At 42.1% G+C, this 25,864-nt stretch overlaps 2 protein-coding genes across 2 annotated transcripts; both read left to right on the top strand.

Annotated features, from left to right (window-relative positions):
• Nucleotides 1-1,377: 1,377 nt before the first annotated feature.
• LOC311128151 (Golgi phosphoprotein 3-like) lies at nt 1,378-16,141 on the top strand. Its single transcript, XM_084160139.1, has 5 exons — nt 1,378-1,424; nt 1,571-1,777; nt 2,272-2,403; nt 13,724-13,838; nt 14,127-16,141. The coding sequence occupies exons 2-5, from the start codon at nt 1,574-1,576 to the stop codon at nt 14,549-14,551; spliced, it is 876 nt and encodes a 291-aa protein (XP_084016265.1). The 5' UTR covers nt 1,378-1,424; nt 1,571-1,573; the 3' UTR covers nt 14,552-16,141.
• Nucleotides 16,142-20,528: 4,387 nt separating this feature from the next.
• Nucleotides 20,529-25,635, top strand: LOC311127774 (activated RNA polymerase II transcriptional coactivator p15-like). Its single transcript, XM_084159654.1, has 5 exons — nt 20,529-20,941; nt 23,120-23,201; nt 23,811-23,939; nt 24,725-24,833; nt 25,238-25,635. The coding sequence occupies exons 2-5, from the start codon at nt 23,121-23,123 to the stop codon at nt 25,315-25,317; spliced, it is 399 nt and encodes a 132-aa protein (XP_084015780.1). The 5' UTR covers nt 20,529-20,941; nt 23,120; the 3' UTR covers nt 25,318-25,635.
• Nucleotides 25,636-25,864: the final 229 nt, after the last annotated feature.

Below are 25,864 nucleotides of genomic sequence, written 5' to 3'. Positions count from 1 at the left end.
GGCAGGGCCATTTGAAGCACGACTTTAGCCTGATTGGACATTTAGTGGCAGATCAGACGTCTAGATTAGAACACTGATAACTACTGTTGCCGTGATATAATTGATTAGGAAAAAAAACCCTTCCTTTTCCCGTTTGGCAGTGCGTCGCCCATATCGCCCTAATGAACACACCGCCCCTGATGGGGAGCCACGGTCAGACTCAGACACTAAAGGACTGTTATCATCAAGGCTATCTGGTTTGAACTCTTCTCTCTGCTGTTCAGATGGTAAACAGCCACATGGACAAAGACACTGATCTTGGTCTCTGAGTAGAGTGGTTTGTCACAGAAGAGGTGGTTTGGGAAGAAGATCAGAGTTTTCCCCCCCATGATTTAAAACTTGTAAGTGAACCCATCTAAAAGCATTAGTTAATCTAATCTACATGTTTGGGTCATATTCATTTTAGGTTAAGTTGTCTATGTAGGCCAGAGGTGAAAGTATCCACAATAAGAGCTGTCACGCATGGAGAAAGAGCAAGGGTGTATTCGGCAGGTGGGGCGGCAGGTAGCTTAGTGGGTAAGAGCGTTGTGCCAGTAACCGAAAGGTCGCTGGTTCTAATCCCCGAGCCGACTAGGTGAAAAATCTGTCGATGTGCCCCTGAGCAAGGCACTTAACCCTAATTGCTCCTGTAAGTCGCTCTGGATAAGAGTGTCTGCTAAATGACAAAAATGTAAATGTATTCATTATGGAAACCTTTTACCATTTAAGAACCAAACGGAAGTAAAATTCAGGTAGGTCCCTCCCCACTTCGTTCCGTTTGCTTCCGTTTAAAGAAACGTTTTGCAACAGAATCGGCTGAATGAATCTTGTTCACTGTGGAGGGATTATGACATGTCTTCTCTCATCAGACGGAGGTGCTTCTCAATTAGACTGCAAGAATGGAACTAAAATAAGACAAAGACATGAGTGAATATTATAATGCATCAGTAATACATGATTTGCAGAATGTTGAGAGCTAAACTCTCAAGACAATGGAGTTTGCATCACAACATGAAAAACAAGGACCTACTGCCTGTATAATCAACATAATGCATTACAACCTTGAATAGTCTATGGCAGGGTTCTTCAATTCTGGTCCTGGCGGGCCGAAACACTTCTGTTTTTTTATTTCTACCTGGTAGTTAATTGCACTCACCTGGTGTCCCGGGTCTGAATTAGCCCCTGATTAGAAGGAGATGATAAAAAACAGAGGTGTTTCGGCCCTCAAGGACCGGAATTGAAGAACCCTGGTCTATGGACTCAAGTATGAGTGAGTGAGTGAGTGAGTGAGTGAGTGAGTGAGTGAGAGAGAGAGAGAGAGAGAGAGCACATCCTCATCTGACGTCATCACGTGTAGCCATATTGGGTCAGGAAGTGAAAAGTATCGAAGTGGAAATCTATTGCAGGTTTGCTGTTGTATTTATTCGAATATTCATTCAATATATATACCCAATTTTACGATCAACCGGGTTTATTTATGTATCGGAAACACTAAAACATTCAGGAGGTACCAAATCGTTTGTATTTACCTGTTGTTGGGACGTGCATCCAGAGTATGACTTCCCTAACACAGCGAAGTTCGGGCCTGGTGCAGAGGAGGACCGAGGCCTCTCGCAATGCAGCCGCCGACAAGGAGAGAGGGTCCGATGATGAGGACTACGAGCCACGTCAAGAGGAAGAGGATGAGAAGGGAGACTCCAAAGAAACTCGACTGACGTTGATGGAAGAAGTGTTGCTGTTGGGATTGAAAGATCGAGAGGTATGATGTTAGTTATCGTCGCTATAACGTTATCTAGCTACAGTAACTGTTGTTTACGTTCCAACCAGCCTACGTTATGTGCTAACATAGCTAGCTAAGCTAATGCGCTTTTCCTACATTAGCTAGCTAGCGTTACCATTATGTTATGTCATAGGCCTATTCAACATTGCAAACTAATAGTGCTTTCAAGACAACTGGGAACTTGGGGGCGGGAACTTGTGATCTTCAGGTCTAGAAAAATGTCCGAGTTTCCGAGTTGGATGATCGTTCAAAATATTTTCTAGGCGAAGCTCGTTTTTCCCGAGTTTCCAGTTGTCTTGTACTCTTTGAAGTCGGAGATTTCCGAGTTCCCAGTTGTTTGAACGCTGTATAAAGGTTATCAAACGTGTCAACTTTGTGCGTGTCACTTCAGTCATCAGCAGGATGTTTGCTTTATTTACCCAGGACAAATCATGTGAAGCATTCACCAACTGCTTGCTATTTTTTCCCGACAGGGCTACACTTCCTTCTGGAATGACTGCATTTCTTCTGGTCTTCGAGGTTGTATGCTCATCGAACTGGCTTTGAGAGGGAGACTGCAGCTAGAGGCTTGTGGCATGAGGAGGAAAAGCCTACTGGCCAGAAAGGTCAGCACAACACGAATAAAACACACTGATGAACTTAGTTGTGTCAAAGATTTTTATAACTAACCCAAGATAGACCACAGCCTGTCGTCTTCTTCTATGGTATTATGGCGATTCGCAAACAAGCATTAGAGGTGCATGCCACCACCTACTGGATAGGTTGAAAACGGAGAAACCTTAGCGCAGAAATAATAAGCAGGGAAAAAACATTCTCCTAATATCCCCCCCCCCCCCCCAAAAAAAAAAAAGTACTCCTTCAGTCAGATTCAAATGTGTACTCAGATCCCTACACAGGCTCGGGAGCCTGAGAAAGAGGAACATCTTCATTCAGTGTTCCCTGCATCGTTTCGGTCCTGGAGATCCAGTATTTCAGGATCCCTCTGATGAACAACATTCACTACAGGCTGTGGGGCATCCACTACCATTTCATCTCCACTCGCTCCTTCACCTATTTGTACTGCCTCCACAAACGAGACCTGCTGGAGAGCCCTGAACCTAGCTACTGCAACCTCCTTCACACTTAGAGGGCACTCCAGGAACTCAGGAATGTGGTTCCCACCATAATTGCAGCACCATGCTTCCTCACTCTATACCAATGACATATGTATTCCTCCTGCAAACTTTTTACAATTGTAACACTGCAGTGGTTTTTGTACATAATGTCTCACCGCATATCTCGCATACCCAAGTTTTACATGAGTCGGGAGAAACACTTCATCAAATGACAGTAAAGCCGATAGGCTTTCCTCCTTCTTTCCGTCTATCGTTCAGGTCAAGCGATGTGCGTCTACCACTCCTGGCATGTTCTCCCTAAACTGTGAAGCCTCCGTGTCCAACGAGACACCAGAGATGACACGTTTAATCGGTGCCCTACTCAGAAAATCATAGCTTTCCACATCATAGGTCGATAGCTTGCAAAGCCACAGAGCTTTTGCTCTTTTGACACACACAAAATCAACATCATACCGCGCCTGGTCACTCTGAACAATTCAATTTTTCCCAATACGTCCTTCACCATCTTCCAGACCGCAAATGGGTCACCCAAAAAACATCCTTGCTCATGAATTGCACTCCAACAATAAACTGCTGCTCATTTAAAACTTTAGCCCTTTTTACACCACTTTTCACCGATTACACTCATTCTCACCAATTTTACTCAACCCTACAGAATCACACAATGCTTCCGCCATTGCTCCCCACCACAGCCTGTCATTTCCAATGGGAGCAAATTAATCATAATGGGCAGAACAAACAAAGAGGTGGGCAGAGCAAAGCACGAGCTAGCAAGATCCTATTGGCACGTTCTAGCATGTATTTGCATATTTCTGTTTGGCAAAACTCAATTAGCCCTTGCACTCCTTCTAAACACAATTTTTAAAAACTTTGGCAAATGGTATAGATTCTAGTTTTTCAAACAGAGAACTGTATTGAGATCAGATGTTTCATCGACGAGAACATTTCCAGAATGTCGGCCAAAATCCATCTTCTGCCACTGGGCTTCCTCTCATCACCATATTTGGTGGTGAGTAGAAATGCCAACCAGATGCTTCAGATTTATACATCCGGTGAAACATCTGGCTCATTGTTCTATCTGTGGTTGTGTCTTTTTCTTCTTCTTTGAGTCTAATTGGCAGACTACAACCTAAAAGGTGTATTGCCGCCACCTACTGTACGGGGTAGTAATTTATTTATTTTTTAATCCATTGCGGGAAAAGGTGGGGGGGGGGAAACCCATCATAGAAATACAAAATACACATCATCAAACAAAACCCATCCCACTCCTTCAGTCACAGTACAATCCAAAACACATAATCCCTACACAGGCTCAGGGGCTTGTGAGTGCGGAACAGTTGTCGATAGGATTCCTTCCAAGGCCTCGGCTCTGAAATCACTGTACCAAAAACATTCAGCCGCACTCATAATGATGCAAATTTTCTCTGATTTTTTTTCTCCACTTGTGCTGTACAGTTTATGACCATTGCAATAAATTATACAAAGTCCACCTTTTTAACATGTAATACACTATATATACAAAAGTATGTGGACACCCCTTCAAATGATTGGATTCGGCTATTTCAACCACACCCGTTGCTGACAGGTGTATAAAATCAAGCTCACAGCCATGCAATCTCCATAGAAAATCATTGGCAGTAGAATGGCCTTACTGAAGAGCTCAGTGAATTTCAACGTGGCACCGTCATAGGATGCCACCTTTCCAACATGTCAGTTCGTAAAATTTCTGCCCTGCTAGAGCTGCCCTGGTCATCTGTAAATGCTGTTATTGTCAAGTAGAAATGTCTAGGAGCAACAACGGCTGAGCCGCGAAGTGGTAGGCCACACAAGCTCACAGAACGGGACCACCGAGTGCTGAAACACGTAGCACGTAAAAATCGCTTGTCCTCAGTTGCAACACTCACTACCGAGTTCCAAACTGCCTCTGGAAGCAACGTCAGCACAAGAACTGTTCGTCAGTCCCTTCAAGAAATAGGTTTCCATGGCCGAGCAGCCACACACAAGCCTAAGATCACCATGTGCAATGCCAAACGTCGGCTGGAGTGGTGTAAAGCTCGCTGCCATTGGACTCTGGAACATTGGAAACGCGTTCTCTAGGGTAAGAACGCTACCTGACCAAATACATCGTGACAACTGTAAAGTGTGGTGGAGGAGGAATAATGGTCTGGGGCTGTTTTTCATGGTTCAGGCTAGGCCCCTTAGTTCCGGTGAAGGGAAATCTTTACGCTACAGCATACATTGACATTCTAGACGATTCTGTGCTTCCAACTTTGTCACAACAGTTTAGGGAAGGCCCTTTCTTGTTTCAGCATGACAATGCCCCCGTGCACAAAGCGAGGTCCATACAGAAATGGTTTGTCGAGATTGGTGTGGAAGAACTTGACTGGCCTGCACAGAGCCCTGACCTCAACCCCTTCAAACACCTTTGTGGTGATTTGGAACGCCGACTGCGAGCCAGGGCCTAATCGCCCAACATCAGTGCCCGACCTCACTAATGCTCTTGTGGCTGAATGAAAGCAAGTCCCCGCATCAATGTTCCAACATCTAGTGGAAAGCCTTCCCAGGAAAGTGGAGGCTGTTATAGCAGCAAAGGGGGGACCAACACCCATATTAATGCCCATGATTTTGGAATGAGATGTTTGCCGAACAGGTGTCCACATACATTTGGTCAGTTGATTCCTCGCTTGGTGAGAAACCTTCATTGGTGGTGGTGGCTCTACTACCATTGTTTCTTCACCGCCACTCGCTCCTTCCACTCTTCTCACCGCCTCCAGATAGGAGACTCACTGGACAGCCCTTATTCTTGCCATCTCTATTTCCTTCACCCTAACAGGGCACTCCAGGAATTCAGGCGCATGTTCGCCACCACATTTCACCTCTGGCATACAATACTCTTCCCATCTGCATACACTTGCCACATGACCAAATATTTTGCATTTATCACACTTGATTGGCGTTGGCACGAAAGCTCTTACAGAATATCTCCTATAGCCTAACTTTATATGTGAAGGGAGAGACTGTTCATCAAAGAACAATAGTATGGAAGGAGTAAACTTCTTCACTCCATCCACTATACTGGTCAGTCGACATCTGCATTCACTTCCAGCACCACCCCAGAGAGAACCTCTTTGATGGGAGCCTTTCTTTGAAGAGCCACACACGGCACATTACATTCTGATATCTTTTTGAGGCACAAAGCACGCTTCTTCTGCTCCACGTACACACACAACCACCAAATAAGACCATAAAAAAACAATCAATATATTCAATCAATATACTTATTACGTTTTCACAATTATTCCCATACAGTGATGTAATAGTAATTCATCCTACAGGGGAAAAAAAGTATTACCCACCCACTTTTAACCTCACCCAATTTTTGTGGTGGCAGGACAACAACCTCTCCATTAATGTGAGCAAGACAAAGGAGATGATCGTGGACTACAGGAAAATGAGGGCCGAACAGGCCCCCATTAACATCGACGGGGCTGTAGTGGAGCGGGTTGAGAGTTTAAAGTTTATTGGTGTCCACATTACCAACAAAATATCATGGTCCAAACACACCAAGACAGTCGTGAAGAGGTCACGACAACGCCTTTTCCCCCTCAGGAGACTGAAAAGATTTGGCACGGGTCCCCAGATCCTCAAAGTTATACAGCTGCACCATCGAGAACATCCTGACCGGTTGCATCACCGCCTGGTATGGCAACTGCTCGGCATCCGACTGTAAGGCGCTACAGAGGGTAGTGCGTAGGGCCCAGTACATCACTGGGGCCAAGCTTCCTGCCATCCAGGACCTATATACTAGGCGTGTCAGAGGAAGGCCCAAAAAATTGTCAAAGACTCCAGTCACCCAAGTCATAGACTGTTCTCTTTGCTACCACACGGCAAGCGGTACCGGAGCGCCAAGTATAGGTCCAAAAGGCTCCTTAACAGCTTCTACCCCCAAGCTATAAGACTGCTGAAGAATTAATAAAATGGCCACCCGGACTATTTTACGTTGACTCGCTGTTTATTATCTATGCATAGTCACTTTACCCCTACCTACATGTACAAATTACCTCGACTAACCTGTACCCCCGCACATTGACTCGGTACCGGTACCCCCTGTATATAGCCTCGTTATTGTTATGTAATTTTATTGTGTAACTTTTTATTTTATTTTTTACTCTGGTTTATTTATTAATATTTTCTTAACTCTATTTCTTGAACTGCATTGTTGGTTAAGGGCTTGTAAGTATGCATTTCACGGAAAGGTCTACACCTGTTGTATTCGGCGCATGTGACAAATAAAGCTTGATTTGAATTTCCCATCTACCCTCTCCCCCACAACCCCACCCACCATCTCTTGCCTTGGCTGGGAAAAGAGCAGACAAATCACAATAAACAAGTCATAAACATATATAATAATAAGACAAACAAAGCAAAAACATAAAATAAAAGCAAATGAAAAAATAAGGTACAATTATTCAAACAATGGTATTAAATAGGTTGTTGAAGTACACTTATTGGTCTACATTTAGTCCAGTGGCGGTCAGTGCCATTTTAAGATGAGGGAGGATGTTTTTTTTTTCATGAGCATGGCCTTATTTCTATTACAGCATATTGGATGACTCTCATTCATATTCCATTCGACCAGTTCAATGTAACAGCAATAGGTTTAGGCTACTACATGATATTCTAATTTTCCCTGTACCCATCATGAGGTTGCTACAACCTAGCCTATGAATGACAGTTTACAACGTAGGTGCACACAGGTCGAGAGACAAATTTGAGGTGACAGACATTGACACATGGACAGACAGTGACACATTCGATACCGCCTTGCACACTCTTTCCTGCATCTAGCTGATCTAGGGTGTAATTATTAGTCAAACAGTTGCAAACAAGTGTTTCTATTGGACAAATTCAGGTATGTTTATCTCTGTTTGTTTGCTTCCGTTTAAGAAACATTTTTCAACAGAATCGGCGGAATCAATACACCCCTGATCACGTGTAAACACCGTTCACTTTCATACCAGCCACGTTGTATTCCTTCTATGCGCTCTCCTCCTCTCACCTTGACCCTTCGCTTGTGGACTTCAATGCACACATCAGCTGTATGTGACCAGGCGAAAAAAAACATTCCAAGCCAAACCACTACACACAGCCTACATCGTTGTCACCATATTAGCTACAGTAACGTTATAGTCAGCATAGCTAATAGAACTAACGCGTTAGTAAACCTGCTACAATCATGCAGTAACGGTAGTGTACAGTCAGTAAGCAGTTACACCGGCAGGCCCTGGTGGCAATAATTACTAATAATAATTAGTAATACCAAAAGCTTACCTTGACTTGGAAGAGTTCCAGTGTTGTGTTGGAAAGTCATAGCCAGCTAGCTAACATAGCATCCCTCTGTTTGAGCAGGGTGTTTCAGTAGGCTAAACTAGCTAGCTGCATTTGCTAGCTGTGAAAGTGAAAAAAAAGATGACAATCTCTCTCTCTATTTCTCTCTTGCTTCTCCTTCATTTTGGAAGAAATTAATTTGTTCAAAACTGTTCCACTATTGTCTTTCTCGCTCTATGAGTCAACTACTCACCACATGTTATATGCTGCAGTGCTAGCTAGCTGTAGCTTATGCTTTCAGTACTAGATGAATTCTCTGATCCTTTGATTGGGTGGACAACAAGGTTTTGTATTGAAGTCAATGTACCCAGAGGAGGACGGAAGCTAGCTGTCCTCCGGCTACACCATGGCGCTACCCTACAGAGTGCTGTTGAGACTACTATAGACCTTTGCAAAATAGTGTGTTTTCAGCAATTGTTTGGTGACGTGAATATATTTAGTATAGTTTCATCTAAAAAGGCTAACTTTTTTAAATGTTTTACAATTTAAATTTTTATGAAATTCACTGAGGATGGTCCTCCCCTTCCTCCTCTGAGGAGCCTCCACTGATTTAGTTGTACATTTCAATTAATTTATTCATTTTTATTTATCATTATGCTTTCCTAAATAGTTCCATCTGACATGCTCGTCTTGTTTAGTCACATGCAGAGTTATTTAATAGTCTGCGACAGTGCCTCGCAGACTGACCTCCGTGACCCCCGGCCACTCCACATACCAATCCACTCCGACACCAGCACACCAGACCGTGCAGGTCAAGGGTTTGCTAGTTAAGCGGCTACAGTTCCTTGGCCCTTGACTTATTCCACATTTGGTTGTGTGACAGCCTGAATTCAAAATTGATTAAATAGATTTGTTTTCTCACCCATCTACACACAATACACCATAATGTCAATGGGAAAACATGTTTTTATAAATGTTTGCACATTTATTGAAAATGAAATACAGAATTATCTCATTTACATAAGAATTCACACCCCCTGAGCAATGATCAACAACTTTACAGATCTTGAAGAATTATTTTAACAATAATGGACAAATATTATACAATCCAGGTGTGCAAAGCTCTTAGAGACTTACCCCAAAAGACTTAAAGCTGTAATCGCTGCCAAAGGTGCTTAATTTTTATTAATTTTAAAAGGACATCTACAAACAAAATTCCACTTTGACATTATGCTGTATTGTGTGTAGATCAGTGACACAATTAAAATATACAGTGAGGGAAAAAAGTATTTGATCCTCTGCTGATTTTGTACGTTTGCCCACTGACAAAGACATGATCAGTCTATCATTTTAATGGTAGGTTTATTTGAACAGTGAGAGACAGAATAACAACAACAAAATCCAGAAAGACGCATGTAAAAAAAAATATAAATTGATTTGCATTTTAATGAGGGAAATAAGTATTTGACCCCCTCTCAATCAGAAAGAGTTCTTCTCCCAAGTGTCTTTTAGTTACATTTTACATTTTAGTCATTTAGCAGACGCTCTTATCCAGAGCGACTTACAGTTAGTGAGTGCATTCATTATTTTATTTTTTATTTTTTGAAAGATTTCATACTGGCCCCCCGTGGGAATCGAACCCACAACCCTGGCGTTGCAAACGCCATGCTCTACCAACTGAGCTACATCCCTGCCGGCCATTCCCTCCCCTATCCTGGACGACGCTGGGCCAATTGTGCGCCGTCGCATGGGTCTCCCGGTCGCGGCCGGCTACGACAGAGCCTGGATTCGAACCAGGATCTCTAGTGGCACAGCTAGCACTGCGATGCAGTGCCTTAGACCACTGTGCCACTCGGGAGATTTTATACAGGTAACGAGCTGAGATTAGGAGCACACTCTTAAAGGGAGTGCTCCTAATCTCAGTTTTTTACCTGTATAAAAGACACCTGTCCACAGAAGCAAACAATCAATCAGATTCCAAACTCTCCACCATGGCCAAGACCAAAGAGCTCTCCAAGGATGTCAGGGACAAGATTGTAGACCTACACAAGGCTGGAATGGGCTACAAGACCATCGCCAAGCAGCTTGGTGAGAAGGTGACAACAGTTGGTGCGATTATTCGCAAATGGAAGAAACACAAAATAACTGTCAATCTCGCTCGGCCTGGGGCTCCATGCAAGATCTCACCTCGTGGAGTTGCAATGATCATGAGAATGGTGAGGAATCAGCCCAGAACTACACGGGAGGATCTTGTCAATGATCTCAAGGCAGCTGGAACCATAGTCACCAAGAAAACAATTGGTAACACACTACGCCGTGAAGGACTGAAATCCTGCAGCGCCCGCAAGGTCCCCCTGCTCAAGAAAGCACATATACAGGGCCGTCTGAAGTTTGCCAATGAACATCTGAATGATTCAGAGGAGAACTGGGTGAAAGTGTTGTGGTCAGATGAGACCAAAATGGAGCTCTTTGGCATCAACTCAACTCGCCGTGTTTGGAGGAGGAGGAATGCTGCCTATGACCCCAAGAACACCATCCCCACCGTCAAACATGGAGGTGGAAACATTATGCTTTCGGGGTGTTTTTCTGCTAAGGGGACAGGACAACTTCATCGCATCAAAGGGACGATGGACGGGGCCATGTACCGTCAAATCTTGGGTGAGAACCTCCTTCCCTCAGCCAGGGCTTTGAAAATGGGTCGTGGATGGGTATTCCAGCATGACAATGACCCAAAACACACGGCCAAGGCAACAGAGGAGTGGCTCAAGAAGAAGCACATTAAGGTCCTGGAGTGGCCTAGCCAGTCTCCAGACCTTAATCCCATAGAAAATCTGTGGAGGGAGCTGAAGGTTCGAGTTGCCAAACATCAGCCTCGAAACCTTAATGACTTGGAGAAGATCTGCAAAGAGGAGTGGGACAAAATCCCTCCTGAGATGTGTGCAAACCTGGTGGCCAACTACAGTGGGGGAAAAAAGGATTTAGTCAGCCACCAATTGTGCAAGTTCTCCCACTTAAAAAGATGAGAGGCCTGTAATTTTCATCATAGGTACACGTCAACTATGACAGACAAAATGAGAAAAAAAATCCAGAAAATCACATTGTAGGATTTTTATTGAATATATTTGCAAATTATGGTGGAAAATAAGTATTTGGTCAATAACAAAAGTTTCTCAATACTTTGTTATATACCCTTTGTTGGCAATGACACAGGTCAAACGTTTTCTGTAAGTCTTCACAAGGTTTTCACACACTGTTGCTGGTATTTTGGCCCATTCCTCCATGCAGATCTCCTCTAGAGCAGTGATGTTTTGGGGCTGTCGCTGGGCAACACGGACTTTCAACTCCCTCCAAAGATTTTCTATGGGGTTGAGATCTGGAGACTGGCTAGGCCACTCCAGGACCTTGAAATGCTTCTTACGAAGCCACTCCTTCGTTGCCCGGGCGGTGTGTTTGGGATCATTGTCATGCTGAAAGACCCAGCCATGTTTCACCTTCAATGCCCTTGCTGATGGAAGGAGGTTTTCACTCAAAATCTCACGATACATGGCCCCATTCATTCTTTCCTTTACACGGATCAGTCGTCCTGGTCCCTTTGCAGAAAAACAGCCCCAAAGCATGATGTTTCCACCCCCATGCTTCACAGTAGGTATGGTGTTCTTTGGATGCAACTTAGCATTCTTTGTCCTCCAAACACGACGAGTTGAGTTTTTACCAAAAAGTTATATCTGACCATATGACATTCTCCCAATCCTCTTCTGGATCATCCAAATGCACTCTAGCAAACTTCAGACGGGCCTGGACATGTACTGGCTTAAGCAGGGGGACACGTCTGGCACTGCAGGATTTGAGTCCCTGGCGGCGTAGTGTGTTACTGATGGTAGGCTTTGTTACTTTGGTCCCAGCTCTCTGCAGGTCATTCACTAGGTCCCCCCGTGTGGTTCTGGGATTTTTGCTCACCGTTCTTGTGATCATTTTGACCCCACGGGGTGAGATCTTGCGTGGAGCCCCAGATCGAGGGAGATTATCAGTGGTCTTGTATGTCTTCCATTTCCTAATAATTGCTCCCACAGTTGATTTCTTCAAACCAAGCTGCTTACCTATTGCAGATTCAGTCTTCCCAGCCTGGTGCAGGTCTACAATTTTGTTTCTGGTGTCCTTTGACAGCTCTTTGGTCTTGGCCATAGTGCAGTTTGGAGTGTGACTGTTTGAGGTTGTGGACAGGTGTCTTTTATACTGATAACAAGTTCAAACAGGTACCATTAATACAGGTAATGAGTGGAGGACAGAGGAGCCTCTTAAAGAAGAAGTTACAGGTCAGTGAGAGCCAGAAATCTTGCTTGTTTGTAGGTGACCAAATACTTATTTTCCACCATAATTTGCAAATAAATTCATAAAAAATCCTACAATGTGAATTTCTGGAGAAAAAAATTCTCAATTTGTCTGTCATAGTTGACGTGTACCTATGATGAAAATTACAGGCCTCTCTCATCTTTTTAAGTGGGAGAACATGCACAATTGGTGGCTGACTAAATACTTTTTCCCCCCACTGTACAAGAAACGTCTGACTGCCTCTGTGATTGCCAACAAGGGTTTTGCCACCAAGTACTAAGTCATGTTTTGCAGAGGGGTCAAATACTTATTTCCCTCATTAAAATGCAAATCAATTTATAAAAAATTTTTACATGCGTGTTTCTGGATTTTTTTGTTGTTATTCTGTCTCTCAATGTTCAAATAAACCTACCATTAAAATTATAGACTGATCATTTCTTTGTCAGTGGGCAAACGTACAAAATCAGCAGGGGATCAAATACCATTTTCCCTCACTGTGTGTGTATATATACATATATTTTAAATTCAGGCTGTAACACAAGGCATTGTAGCTTCTTGTTGCTCTAACTGATGCCACATTACCCAATGCATCCATGAATTTTATTGATGTTGATCAGATGTCCCAGGAAACTCTATTGGTCCAAATCCCTCACTCTGACTAAAAACGAGTCAGAACTAGGCTTTGTTTTATTTCCTTTCTTTTTCGCAACTGTTAACCCACTCTTATCTTCTTCCAACGCGCCGTCACCACAGCTGTCGGTTTCACACAGAACATCCACACAGAACGGGGTATGGTAGTAGGTACCAGGCACACCGGTTTGTGTCAAGAACTGCAATGCGGCCGGGTTTTTCATGCTTAACATTTTCCCGTGTATCAAGAATGGTCCACCACCCAAAGGACATCCAGCCAACTTGACATAACTGTGGGAAGCATTGGAATCAACATGGGCCAGCATCCCTGTGGAGGCTTTCATCGTCCATCACTCTAGCCGCTAGGCTACCTGCCGTGTGTGTGTGGTATTGCAATGTGTGGTAGACCAGCAGTGTCTGCCAACGCTAGCAGTTTATGCTTATGTGTGTCTATCCCAATGTTACAGTAAGGTTGTTATGTGTGAGAAATCTACCTTTTTTAAACTGGTATCTATTTTGTCAGGTTATCTGTAAGTCAGCCGCCCCTACAGGAGACATGTTGCTGGACGAGGCTCTGAAGCATATCAAAGACACCCAGCCCCCAGAGACAGTCCAGAGCTGGATAGAGCTGCTGAGTGGTGAGAAGCCATATTGAATACGCCCACCCTCCATTACTCCCCCTATCTTTAAAGTACTTTATTTTTTGGTGCTATATCTCTCTGTCTTCCGTTCTTAGTGTTTAGTTCTTGATTATCATCATGATGATTTGATATTACCACACTGCCCCCTACCCTCCTCTCCCCTTCCCAGTCCTGTTTGAAATGAAACGTGTTTATCTTGATGTTTTTTTTTTAAACAATAGCTAGCCTATTTGGTTTCCAAGTGAAATTGTACAGAAATTACCCGTAATTTGTTTTGGTGTCCAGGTGAGACGTGGAACCCATTGAAGCTGCACTACCAGCTGAGGAATGTCCGTGAACGTCTGGCCAAGAACCTTGTCGAGAAAGGCGTTCTGACCACAGAGAAACAGAACTTCCTCCTCTTTGACATGACCACACACCCGCTGACCAACGACACCATCAAACAGCGGCTGGTCAAGAAGGTCCAGGAGTCTGTCCTGGACAAGTGGGTGAACGACCCGGGGCGCTTCGACAAGCGCGTGCTGGCCCTGATCTTCCTGGCCCACTCGTCGGACGTGCTGGAGAATGCCTTCGCTCCGCTGCTGGACGAACAGTATGACCTGGCCATGAAGAGGGTACGTCTGCTGCTGGACCTGGAGCCAGAGGCGGAGAGCACCAAGGCCAGCGCCAACGAGCTGCTGTGGGCCGTGGTGGCTGCCTTCACCAAATGAAGCCCTACCGGAAACAAACGAGAGACGGAACTTTAAAAAACACTATAGACCTCTGGGGCTCAGAGCTCTCAGATCTCCCATGTTCTGATATGACGACAACGATGATGATGATGAAGATCACGAAGCACGGCTCTCCCTCTATATTGAGACAGTGCTGTGACCCCTGACCTCTCGGAGTCACTGTCCTGTTCTCTTCTGGCCAGTTGGTTGACATCCAGTACCCTGTGGGTTCGTCCCAAATGGCACCCTGTTCCCTATATAGTGCACTTTTTGACCAGGGCCCATATGGCTCTGATCAAAAATAGGCACTACATGGGGAATGGGGTGCCATTTGGGTTGTGGCCTTTCTGTTCACTGTGAGACCTAGTGTAACTTTAAGCACTTGCGTCAGTAGCTGGCACCCACCAAGGTCTGTGTCCTTCCTTTTAGGAGGGACTTTAAAACCGCCAGGTTTTGCTTGACCCATGGCCCAGACCTACCACGATGACCTGATATGATCATACAGAATATCATTCTTTGTCTTTTTTCTTTTGTGTTAGTCACTTTGAGGTTTTTAGACATGACGTATAGATCTCATGTCTGTTTGTTGTTAATAAATGTTAACCATCTCCAAACCATTTTGCACATTCAACACGGGATATAGAAGTGTTTACTATTTGTAAAAACAGAAAAAATACTGAAGTTGAATTCCAAGCACCCTTTATTTTGTTCAGGGTACCAACCAGTGCATGCTTTATTCCTGTTCAGTTTTACTTTATGTCCCCCTCTCCATTTACTAAAGAATCGTAGCTTGTGCTTACCATCAGTTTCAGATGGGTGACTGTTCTCTGCAACTCTATCATCCTATTCCAGATATTGCACGTCTCCTCTTTGCAGGCAAACTGGTTTCGGGTATACATGTGTGCAAAGTCATATTTTGAAGAGGTACGGTTTCCAAGAAAGAAATTCTCTCAAATTGGCCAAATATCTATATCATTTAGTTAGTGTATTGAAAAAGGATATTGTGGCATATGACTGGGTAGAAGAAACATCTCCTAAAACGGGCTAATTATATTTTATACATATCCCTCTCTGGCAGTATAATCTTACCGCTTTTGATTTTATGCCATAATATGTATATTTTATTTTCTATTGAGCCAATTTCTATTGCTTTAATATAATTCACATAATTACATTCATATTTAATTGGTCGTCATCAATGGTTTGGGCCTTTTCTCTTCTCTTCTATGCCCGCTAGTTAGTTGTACTGTTCATCACTAAGAGTTGGCCCTAACTACTGCAGGGTCAGATACTATTTGATCTGCCGAAATGTTAGGACAGGGGGAAGGATTATCTGATCCTAGATCTGTGGTTAGGGGTAACTTCTACCTTGAGCGTTTGGTTCATCTGGAGGGTGTACAGACTAAGTATGGTGGAGGGATTGGATGGGGAAGATTATATAGTATGGATGTCCTGAGAGGAACTAATTATAATATCGAATTTGATCAATGAATGTACAGTGTAATGAAAATGAAAGGGATCTTCTGTATACGTCTGTATGCTTTTTTTTACCACACAATAAAGGATGGATCTTTTAAGTGCCTGAATATAGCACTGTGTAGCTCTCCTGTCTTTATCTGCCCTCTTTGTATCATAATTCCTAGAATTAATTACCAGTATTCAAAACAGCCGCCTCCAGATTGATTGTACTACAACAAAGTGTAAAAGGGAATCACCATCTGACTGAGACATATAGCCTGTTGTCTGACTTTTTTATTTTAACATGAAAAACAATAACAATGGATAACTAACTTCACAAGATGCAGTTTTTGAACACAACTTTAAATGGCAGGTAGTAATTCATGAAAGAAAAATTACTCAAGGCCTCTGGCCTAACATAACACATTAAAGCACTTTGAAGGCCACTTTGTGTCCATGATCTCCATGTAGTTGAGCATGATAGGACACTTGTCCCCAACAACAGATGGTCCTCATTTGTTTCATCACACTTTGTAGGATAGGTTTTTTGGCTCTGGATCCCCTTTTCCAGTCTGATCGTCCATATGACTGACCACAGGTCTGGCAAATGCAGTGGTGGAAAGTACTTAAGTAAAAAATACGTGAAAGTACTACATAAGTAGTTTTTTCGGGTATATGTACTTTACTAATATTTTTGACTACTTTTACTTTTACCTTACTACATTCCTAAAGAAAATTATGTACTTTTTACTCCATATATTTTCCCTGATACCCAGAAGTACTCGTTACATTTCTCATGCTTAGCAGGACAGGAAAATTGTCAAATTCACGCACTTATCAAGAGAACATCCCTGGTCATCCCTACTGCCTCTGATCTGGCGGACTCAATAAACACAAATGCTTCGTTTGTAAATTATGTCTGAGTGTTAGTGTGCCGCTGGCTATACGTAATTTTTTTTAAAGAAAATCGTTCCATCTGGTTTGCTTAATGTAAGGAATTTTAAACGATTTTTACTTTTATACTTTTTGTACTTAAGTATATTTGAGCAATTACATTTACGTTTGATACTTAAGTATATTTAAAAACAAATACTTTTTTACTTTTACTTGAGTCATTTTCTATGAAGGTATCTTTATTTTTACTCAAGTATGAAAATTGGGTACTTTTTCCACCACTGGCCAAATGTCAAACGACACATGGCGGTCCACTGGTTTTGCCATTACAATGTCACAGGTTCACTGTTCACTCCTCCATGACTTCGTGGGGAGCACCAGCCACCTTGGTATTGATTGTGGGACAGGTCCAGGCAGAGTATCCTCTTGACTTCACCTCAGGTGGACGCAAATGCGCCTCTGAACCACGGAGGGCGAACTGGAACCCCCCATCCCGGCCACAGCATGTTTAACAAAACCGCTTCCCTCAGGCACGGAGGTAGTATTCTGTCTTCTTGTTTCCGTGATCTTCAATGAGTGGGTCCCTCACTTCACTTTTATTATATTCTTGTAATGTGTTGTCAATATTTCCAACAATTTGGATCTCCTGTCCAGGACGTCACGAGCGAGGACGTCTCCAACTTTACGCAGCTGATGCGCACAGTCCAGAACGGCAGTTAGATCTGGAGAGAAGAGAAAGTAATCGTTTAGTCGGTCAGTTTAACATAGGATAATGTCTCATTTGTGGTAAAATCGTAAGTACAAAATTAAATGACGAAAATATTATTCGCTGGTGCGTAATTACCTTTTCCGGTCATATTGCGTTTGCGTTCTGTTTCTTTGTTGAGCTCTTCCAGAGTTCTGTTGTGCTTGTGGTACAGAGTAGATTGGGTATCCGAATGTATGAAGCTCTGTAAGGCTTGTCAGTCAGCAGTGAGATTTCTGCTGAAGTCAGAATTTAACTTCTTTATATAGCCTTGGTGACGTAAGTTGTGGATCCCCAGTGCTAGTCTCGCCTCCCAAACAGCTGCTGTTTTACCGTCATGCTCAGTCCTCTTTGTAATTACAATGTTGTGTGCTGTGTTTCCTCAAAGATTACTTTGCAATCAAATAGGCAGCTGATTATCATTGTAGGCTAATTCACTTGGAAGGAACATAATGATATGTCCATGCCTGTGTGGAATGAAATTGTGTTGATACACCATTTGTACAGTGATTTTCAGTCAACTTCTCACACAACACTTCTGCAGGGTTAACCATACCCAAAACGTTTTGTTGCATATAGAGGTGACCACAGACTCACCACATCATAAAGCTATTAGTTAGGCTACATACATACCGGTATATTCTATTTCTAATAATACATATTGTATAATTGGTGGTCTGTGGGGTGGGCCTAGAAAAAAACATACATTACAATATCCAAAAAGTAATTCTGCGGATTGCCTTGGCCCTCACTGACCATGGGTGCCCAATGATCCAAGTAAAGGTTAATTAAGGACTATAGATAGTTACACTATTTTATATTATTTTGTGGAACAAAAAGATACTCATACATATCTGAAATATTGATGCGTAAAATATTAGACAGTTACCTAATTAAATGTAATATTAGAAAATGTCAATTAGGGATATTCTCTTGGCCTCCACTTGAAAGTTGATTGGCACAGTGCACTTTCCATTGCAGCAAACAACAGTCCATATAATCTGTCAAAAGTGATGCTGTGTATGTTAGGAACACAACACCTGCAATCAATAGCATGTTGGGTTAGGACATAACGTTATTTGAGTGATATGACTGGGAAAGCTTGCACACTTACATAAAACAGTCATAAAAATTTATTGGTTTGCTCAATGTACGAGTTGATAGATGGAATAACAATGCAGGACAGGAGCATCTGTCCATGTCTTATAAAACAGTTCACCTGTGTTGGAATATACCTCAATTGATAAAATGACAAACGACGATTGATAAGGCTAGATTGTGCAATATTGGCAGGTTGTTTCTAATAAATGCCAATGCATTTGAGGAATTTGTGTCTCTATTGAACATTACAGAGCATCATTGACCTTAGGCTAGATCCCCAAATATGACATTTTTTAGGTTTATTTCAGGCCAGGGCACTCACTGCAAATGTTAATGGGTTTTCAAACAATATTCCATGTGTTTCAAAGGCCTGCACTGGCACCAGATGATGTGGACATAATTTCCCTCCTATCATGAGTGTTCTCATATCCCTGGTCACAACAGTATTAGCAGTGACTAACATGTTATGGCTTGTCCTGTATTGTGGGCATGTCTATCAGATGTGGGGAAGTACTGTACAGTTCTGTAGTGAGTGCACCTGTTGTCAGCTGACTCCTGGGTCATATTCATTAATACACACTGTAGCAAAACGTTTTGCATCAGAAAAGGAAAATAAGGGTTTCTTATTGGAGAAGTTCAGGTAGTCCCTTCCTGTTTCAGTCCATTTTCTTTCCATTTGGTGCCTAAAGAATATGACCCTTGGTTGAACCCAGAGTCCCAATGAACCACTGTTCCAAGGAGCTTAGCAGAATTCTAGAACACAAATGTTATCTTATCTTTACTTAAGGTCAACTATGTGTACTTTATGACACATCCTAAACAGTGTGTCAAGGAAGATTTTAGAGGATGTTTTCATATTAGATGTTGAGCAAACATGCTTCTGTTTATGATTTTTTTTTTATGCTATATTTCTTTCCCCCTTTAGTTTTATAATGAACTGATGCAAAGGAAATGTGTTTTTAGTGAATATAAGCCTATCACACAGTATACTGTGTCATATTCTATACTGTACTTCCCAGAACATGGCAGGTAGCCTAGCAGTTAGAATGTTGGGTCAGTAAACTAAAGGTTGCTAGTTCAAATCCCAGTGCTGACAAGGTGAAAAATCTATTGATGTGCCCTTGAGCAAGGCACTTAACCCTAATTGCTCCAGGGTCGCCATTGAGAATGGTTGACCCTGGCTGTGACCCCACTCTTCGAAGGTGTCTTAGGGGGAGTTGGGATACTCAAAAAACACATTTCCAATTCACACATGTGTATTATACACACTTGTGCATGTGTGAAATTGGACAAATATTAGCACCCACCAAAGTATTATTTATTATGTGCTGCTACTACAACTCTATTACAAGGTCATTTATAGAATAATTCAGGCCCTATTACTTTCATAGTGATTGCCAAAAGTAGTTTTTTTTACTGTTACAAAATGTATCCTTTCTGACAATACAGAGACTTTCTGTATATGTAATAATAATATATAACTTTTTATGTAATGGCATAAAGACTGTAAATGTAGCTTTTAAAATGAGGAACATAGGCTAAGAGCTAATTTCTGCTTGATCCTCAAATGTGGTTGGAGGCGCCGAATGGCTGGTGTGACGCAATTGCAGAGCCTCCCGGAGGCATGCAGAGGCCAAATTGAGCTCTGTACAGTATCGCTGTGGCCACTCACACTTTGTAACAATGCTGAGCTCGCCATATAGTTCCGCATTGACATGATTGGTTGACAGTAGGTGAGGGCGGGATGTCCTTTATAAACACAAACTCACTTCCTTGTCAACTTCCTTCACGACAGCTCTGCGCTGCTCCGCGAAGCGCAAGAAGCATGAATGCCCTGACTTATGCAGAGGCTATATCACCGTAAATGCTGCACGGCCAACGGAATTGATCATGTTACGCCTTTAACTGTAAGCAGGACCACAATCAGAGAACACCATTTCCCACAATTCAATATACCGTTTACCTCCGGATGCATCGAAGCGGCCGCAAACTTGCGCCACTGACTTCTAGATCACCTGAACAGGAAGAAAGCCTCTTGCTGAATTTACTTCGTCTAGTTCATTTGGTAGGAAGATCTGGTAAACCGCGCAGGTTCTGACAAGACAAGCCATTCTTGATTTGCAGGCCTTTATATCGCGCCTTCACAGCATCCGCGTACACGACACTCGAGCTTATACAGTGAAACATTGCACGTAAGTACTGTATTGTTGTTGCTAATGTTGCTATGTATATTTCCTACCTGGAGCAAACAATGGCGCAAACCTAAATGCAACATTGTAACCGTGCTGCAAGAACTTTACAAACTCGATTGATCGTGATACATTTTTGCATTCTTGGTTAATTCAGGCCTACCTATCAAGAGTATGCGCGTGCTATTTGCTACAGTAGCTCAACGAGTTGTGCAATAATTCGAGCGAATCAGTGCTAAATTGCAAATGGAAATAATAAACATAACAATTACTTGAACTTGCATATTCGATGGTCACGTGGACTACATCTGGGTCAGCGTGAGGGAACCGTGTAGTAATTGTTCTGGCCTGGAAAATGTACAGTGAAAATGTTATAGATTTCTGTATATATCGACATCAGTTGTTATACATTGTCTATCTGCCTGTAGAAAAGGGTTCTTTGCGGAGGGATAGGGTTCTACCAAGAACCATTTTGATCAGAATAACTCTTTTTGGAAGACGATGATTTTTTGTAAGGCAAAGGGTTCTACCTAGAACCTTTAACATCCTAAGAACCGTTTTTGGAAGAAAGGGTTCTTTTGGTGTTTTTTTGGAAGGCAAGAATGGTTCTACATAGAACCATGTATAATATTTCCCAGCATGCAGCGAGATTTTCAGTTTTACTGTAATTTCAGTTTTTGCGTGTACATTGATTGGTTAATACATTTTATGCTACGCAAAGATAAATACTATACAGTTTTCTAAACTAATCCAATTTGTTGGATTTATTGCACCCGTTACTGAGATGGTTGTTATACTTTAGATGATTGAGGTAGTCAATTCCACTTGTTGGAAATCCTAACTCTGGCTGGATTCCAATAGGTATTACACACCACTTTGCAAGCCAGCATAAATAATAAAATAATAATAATAATATGCCATTTAGCAGACGCTTTTATCCAAAGCGACTTACAGTCATGCGTGCATAAATTTTTTTTGTGTATGGGTGGTCCCGGGGATCGAACCCACTACCTTGGCGTTACAAGCGCCGTGCTCTACCAGCTGAGCTACAGAGGACCACATAATGTGACTTGAAGGCCTGATGTAGCCTGTAAACCAGGAGATTCCTAACACCACTGTGTTAGTGTATAACTAGGCCACAGATAGAATAATGAGACCAATTTTTCACCAGATCGCAATACAGTTTTCTGTTCCCAAAACTACAATCTGTTACGAACAGAGTGGACTAAGTTTAGTAGACTTTACCCTTTGCCAAAGGTTTTAAAAATTGCGTTGTTTAGAAGGAGTGCAAAGGCGAATTGAGTTATTGCACACACACACTTCAGAGTAGGCGTTCCCTAACTGAAATATGCAAATGCATGCTAGAACACGTCAATAGGATCTCGCTAGTTCGTGCTTGGCTCTGCCAACCTCCTTGCTTGTTTTGCCCACAATGGCAAATTAGTTCCCATTTGAAACGACAGGCTGTGGTCTACCTTGGTTAAGTTATACAAATCTTTGACTAGGCCCTCAAAGAAAGGCCTTATGATATATGTAATGTATTGTCCTAAATTATACAATTTTAAAGGCTAGTAAGGCTGGTAGAACTGTTCATAGAGGGTTCTAGGAAGAACCCTCCAAAGATAAAAGGGTTCTCAGTAGAGCCATTCATAGATGGTTCTAGGAAGAACCTTTAAATGACAAAATGGTTATTGGAAGAACCCTTCATTTTTTTTTTTTACATTTTAGTCATTTAGAAGACGCTCATATATATATATATATATATATATATATATATATATATATATATATATATATATATATATATATATATATATATATATATATATATATATATATATATATATATATATATATATATAGGGTTCTACCAGCACCAAAGGGTTCTACCCAGCACCAAAAATGGTTCCCCTATGGGGACAAACCTAAGAATCCTACTTAGCACCTTTTTTTCTAAGAGTGTATTATAGACTAGGTCACTAATAATCATTCATCTGCTAACTACTGTATAATGCATTGCACACAGTAACAAACAAACATAATAAAGCACATTATCAGAGGTTACACCTCAATAGAACAAAATCATGCACATTGGAATGTAGATTTATTTAGAAAACATTGTGCATTGAATTCTTACGAAAGGGTGGTATTTACTCAGTCATTGCATCCATCTTTTTCCAGGATGCCCAAATCAAAGGAAGTTCTGTCATCTACCTCTGGCAGTGGCAGTGCCAGTGACTCAGACAGTGAGGCTGAGACCAAGGTAAAGAGACACACCCTTCCCCTGGACACACCCTTCCCCTGGACACACCCTTCCCCTGGACACACCCTTCCCCTGGACACACCCTTCCCCTGCTCCTAAACAAAACCACGAAGTAAAGACATTGTGGTTCAGTCAAAATAATTGAAAAGGACACAAATATTTCAAAATGCTCAAATATACATAGATTAAATGTGGAAGCTGTGTTTTTATATAGCTGCATATATTTTAGCAGGTTGACATTTATTGGGATGAGTCGTGCAGAACTGAGCGATTTCTGCTAGATGGACCAGCTGCAAAGTAAAAAAAAAAAGGGCTATATTGTAGAAATTCATGAAAACAAAAATGTGCTTTTTGGTCATAATTTAAGGTTATGCTTAGGCATTAGGGTTAGCAGTGTGGTTAGGGTAAAGATTAGGGTGAGGTTTAATATCTGATTTTATGACTTTGTGGCCTTCCCAGTGAGTGACCACTGCAGAGCTGCCTCCAGAACAAGATTCATGGCGAAAAACACTAACCTGCTAAAGTTCTTATTGTAATCAGAGGTTTCCTTTTGCACTTTCAGAACAGAAAGTATATTTTTATATGTATGGAAATGAACCCCTGTTGTAGGCCAAGAAGAGAAAGCAAGCAGTACCAGAGAAACCAGCAGCTAAGAAACCGAAAGGAGGAGAGAGTTCCAAGCCTGGTGGAACCTCCAAGGGAAGCAGCAACAAGGACAAGGATGACAACAAGTTCCAGGTAAGGAGTGAAGAAGAATAACTTTTATTTTTTTATTTTTTTTATTGAGATCAGAGCTCTGTCTTGCTGCTCGACCAGACTCCAGCACAGAAGAAAACTGTGTCAGTCCATCCCCAGTACAAAAGATGCAACATTAGTTGCATGTCGATATCAGACCATTTGCAAACCATGGACACAATTTGAGGTCAAAGCACGCTGGTACGAAAAACTACCCTAAAATATGAAAAAATTGGCTTCTAGTTGGCACTAGTTGGTGGTTTTTGACTCAACTGTTTGAAGTTGGAGCTGAGCCAATTAGAGGAGTTGGGCAATGAGACAAATATCTAGCTCTCCACTCCGTCCACCACGTAGTCGTACTATTTTCCTCCCTCGAGCTGGATGGCAACTCTCCACTTTGCCTGTTGATACTAGTGATGTGTTAGGAAAAAGGGTAGGGAAAATGGAGAACGAACAGTTTGTTAAATACATTTTCCAAAATGTTATGTGGAATTTGACTGAGGTCATGACTCCTGACTGCCGGTGTGGCGGTAATATGGTCACCTTAACAGCACTAGTGTAGCCTACCGTTCCTACTGAGACAGTCTTCTGCCAACATCATTATTAGGCAAAGAAAAAGTGCATTTGCCTATGATTTTAGCAGTGTGGGTGTTGCATGCGTGCCGTCATGGAGCCCGCAGGGCCGAGGGTGCCACCGCTGCGCTGAAGTGGTACTCGTAAAAATTATTCAAAGTTGTCAGGTCAGCGATATGGTTGTGTGTCTTTTACGTTAATCTTTTTTATTTCAGATTGGGAAGATGAGGTATGTGAGTGTTCGTGAATTCAAAGGGAAATGTCTGATTGACATCCGTGAGTACTGGATGGACCAGGAGGGAGAGATGAAGCCGGGCAGGAAAGGTAAGATCTGTCACTGGGGTGTGACGCCTACAGCAGGACCCTGGCCCCTGAGCACACAGTCATGCTGTTACTCTACAAACACACATGGATTTGGAATGATGAATCATTGGTTCAAATAGTTTTATCGTCATTTCGGTGCTTCAACCAATGAGTTAAAACTGTTTATTAATGGTTTATAAACTCCATAAGCCCTTTACAAACATTTAAAAAAGGATAACAAATGTTAAGCGTTATCACAATTTCAATGTGTATTTTTCCACCTCTATACCGAGACACACTACACACAGTGGTACCCAGATGTCATGTTTGACATCAGGTCCAGTGATGCTACTTTTCTGGATTCATTAACTGAACCTAGATCAATTTACTTTCCTCTGTCTAACTTGTCTCTGTTCTATCCCCAGGTATCTCACTAAACCCAGAGCAGTGGAACCAGCTGAAGGATCAGATCTCTGAGATAGACGACGCTGTGAAGGCGATATAAGAGGGAGGCCTCTGGCTGCCTGGGATTTACCATCCACAACCTTACATTCTGTTTTTGTTCTTAACTTTACCACCATTTTTATATTGTTAGTGCAACATTTTTAAAGAAAGAGACCAACATTTTTTAAGTGACTGACCAAGACAACATTGTGTATATTTTAAGCTTTAAGTTTCTGTTTACGTCTTCTTGTGCTGTGTTTGAAAACCCAATGTACGTTATGCTTGTTGAGTGCTTCAGATGTAGCTGTGTGTGTGTGTGTGTGTGTGTGTCATATTGGGTTTGCTATAATAAGTAATCAATAAAAGCCATTTAAAGGGACTACATTTTGTTGAAATGTTTTTATTATTACAAAAGTTTGTATCACTTCTGTATGTCAGCTTGTCAATGAGGATGTTTAACTGTTCTCCAGATACAGTGGGGAGAACAAGTATTTGATGCACTGCCGATTTTGCAGGTTTTCCTACTTACAAAGCATGTAGAGGTCTGTAATTTTTATCATAGGTACACTTCAACTGTGAGAGACGGAATCTAAAACATTTGCATGACA

The sequence above is a fragment of the Coregonus lavaretus genome (assembly GCF_964263955.1).
Source record: "Coregonus lavaretus genome assembly, chromosome: 4".
In the NCBI taxonomy this organism is placed as follows: Eukaryota; Metazoa; Chordata; class Actinopteri; order Salmoniformes; family Salmonidae; genus Coregonus; species Coregonus lavaretus.
The sequence above is the reverse complement of the archived record's forward strand: the minus strand, read 5'-3'. Positions and strand labels throughout refer to the sequence as shown.

Excerpts from the sequence above, each read along its gene's own strand:
- LOC311128151 (XM_084160139.1), top strand. The coding sequence starts at position 1,574 with ATGACTTCCCTAACACAGCGAAGTTCGGGCCTGGTGCAGAGGAGGACC. Across the intron at positions 1,778-2,271 it reads TGGGATTGAAAGATCGAGAG|GGCTACACTTCCTTCTGGAA; the intron begins GTATGATGTTAG and ends TTTTCCCGACAG. Across the intron at positions 13,839-14,126 it reads CTGGATAGAGCTGCTGAGTG|GTGAGACGTGGAACCCATTG; the intron begins GTGAGAAGCCAT and ends TTTGGTGTCCAG.
- LOC311127774 (XM_084159654.1), top strand. The coding sequence starts at position 23,121 with ATGCCCAAATCAAAGGAAGTTCTGTCATCTACCTCTGGCAGTGGCAGT. Across the intron at positions 23,940-24,724 it reads AGGATGACAACAAGTTCCAG|ATTGGGAAGATGAGGTATGT; the intron begins GTAAGGAGTGAA and ends TTTTTATTTCAG. Across the intron at positions 24,834-25,237 it reads GATGAAGCCGGGCAGGAAAG|GTATCTCACTAAACCCAGAG; the intron begins GTAAGATCTGTC and ends TTCTATCCCCAG.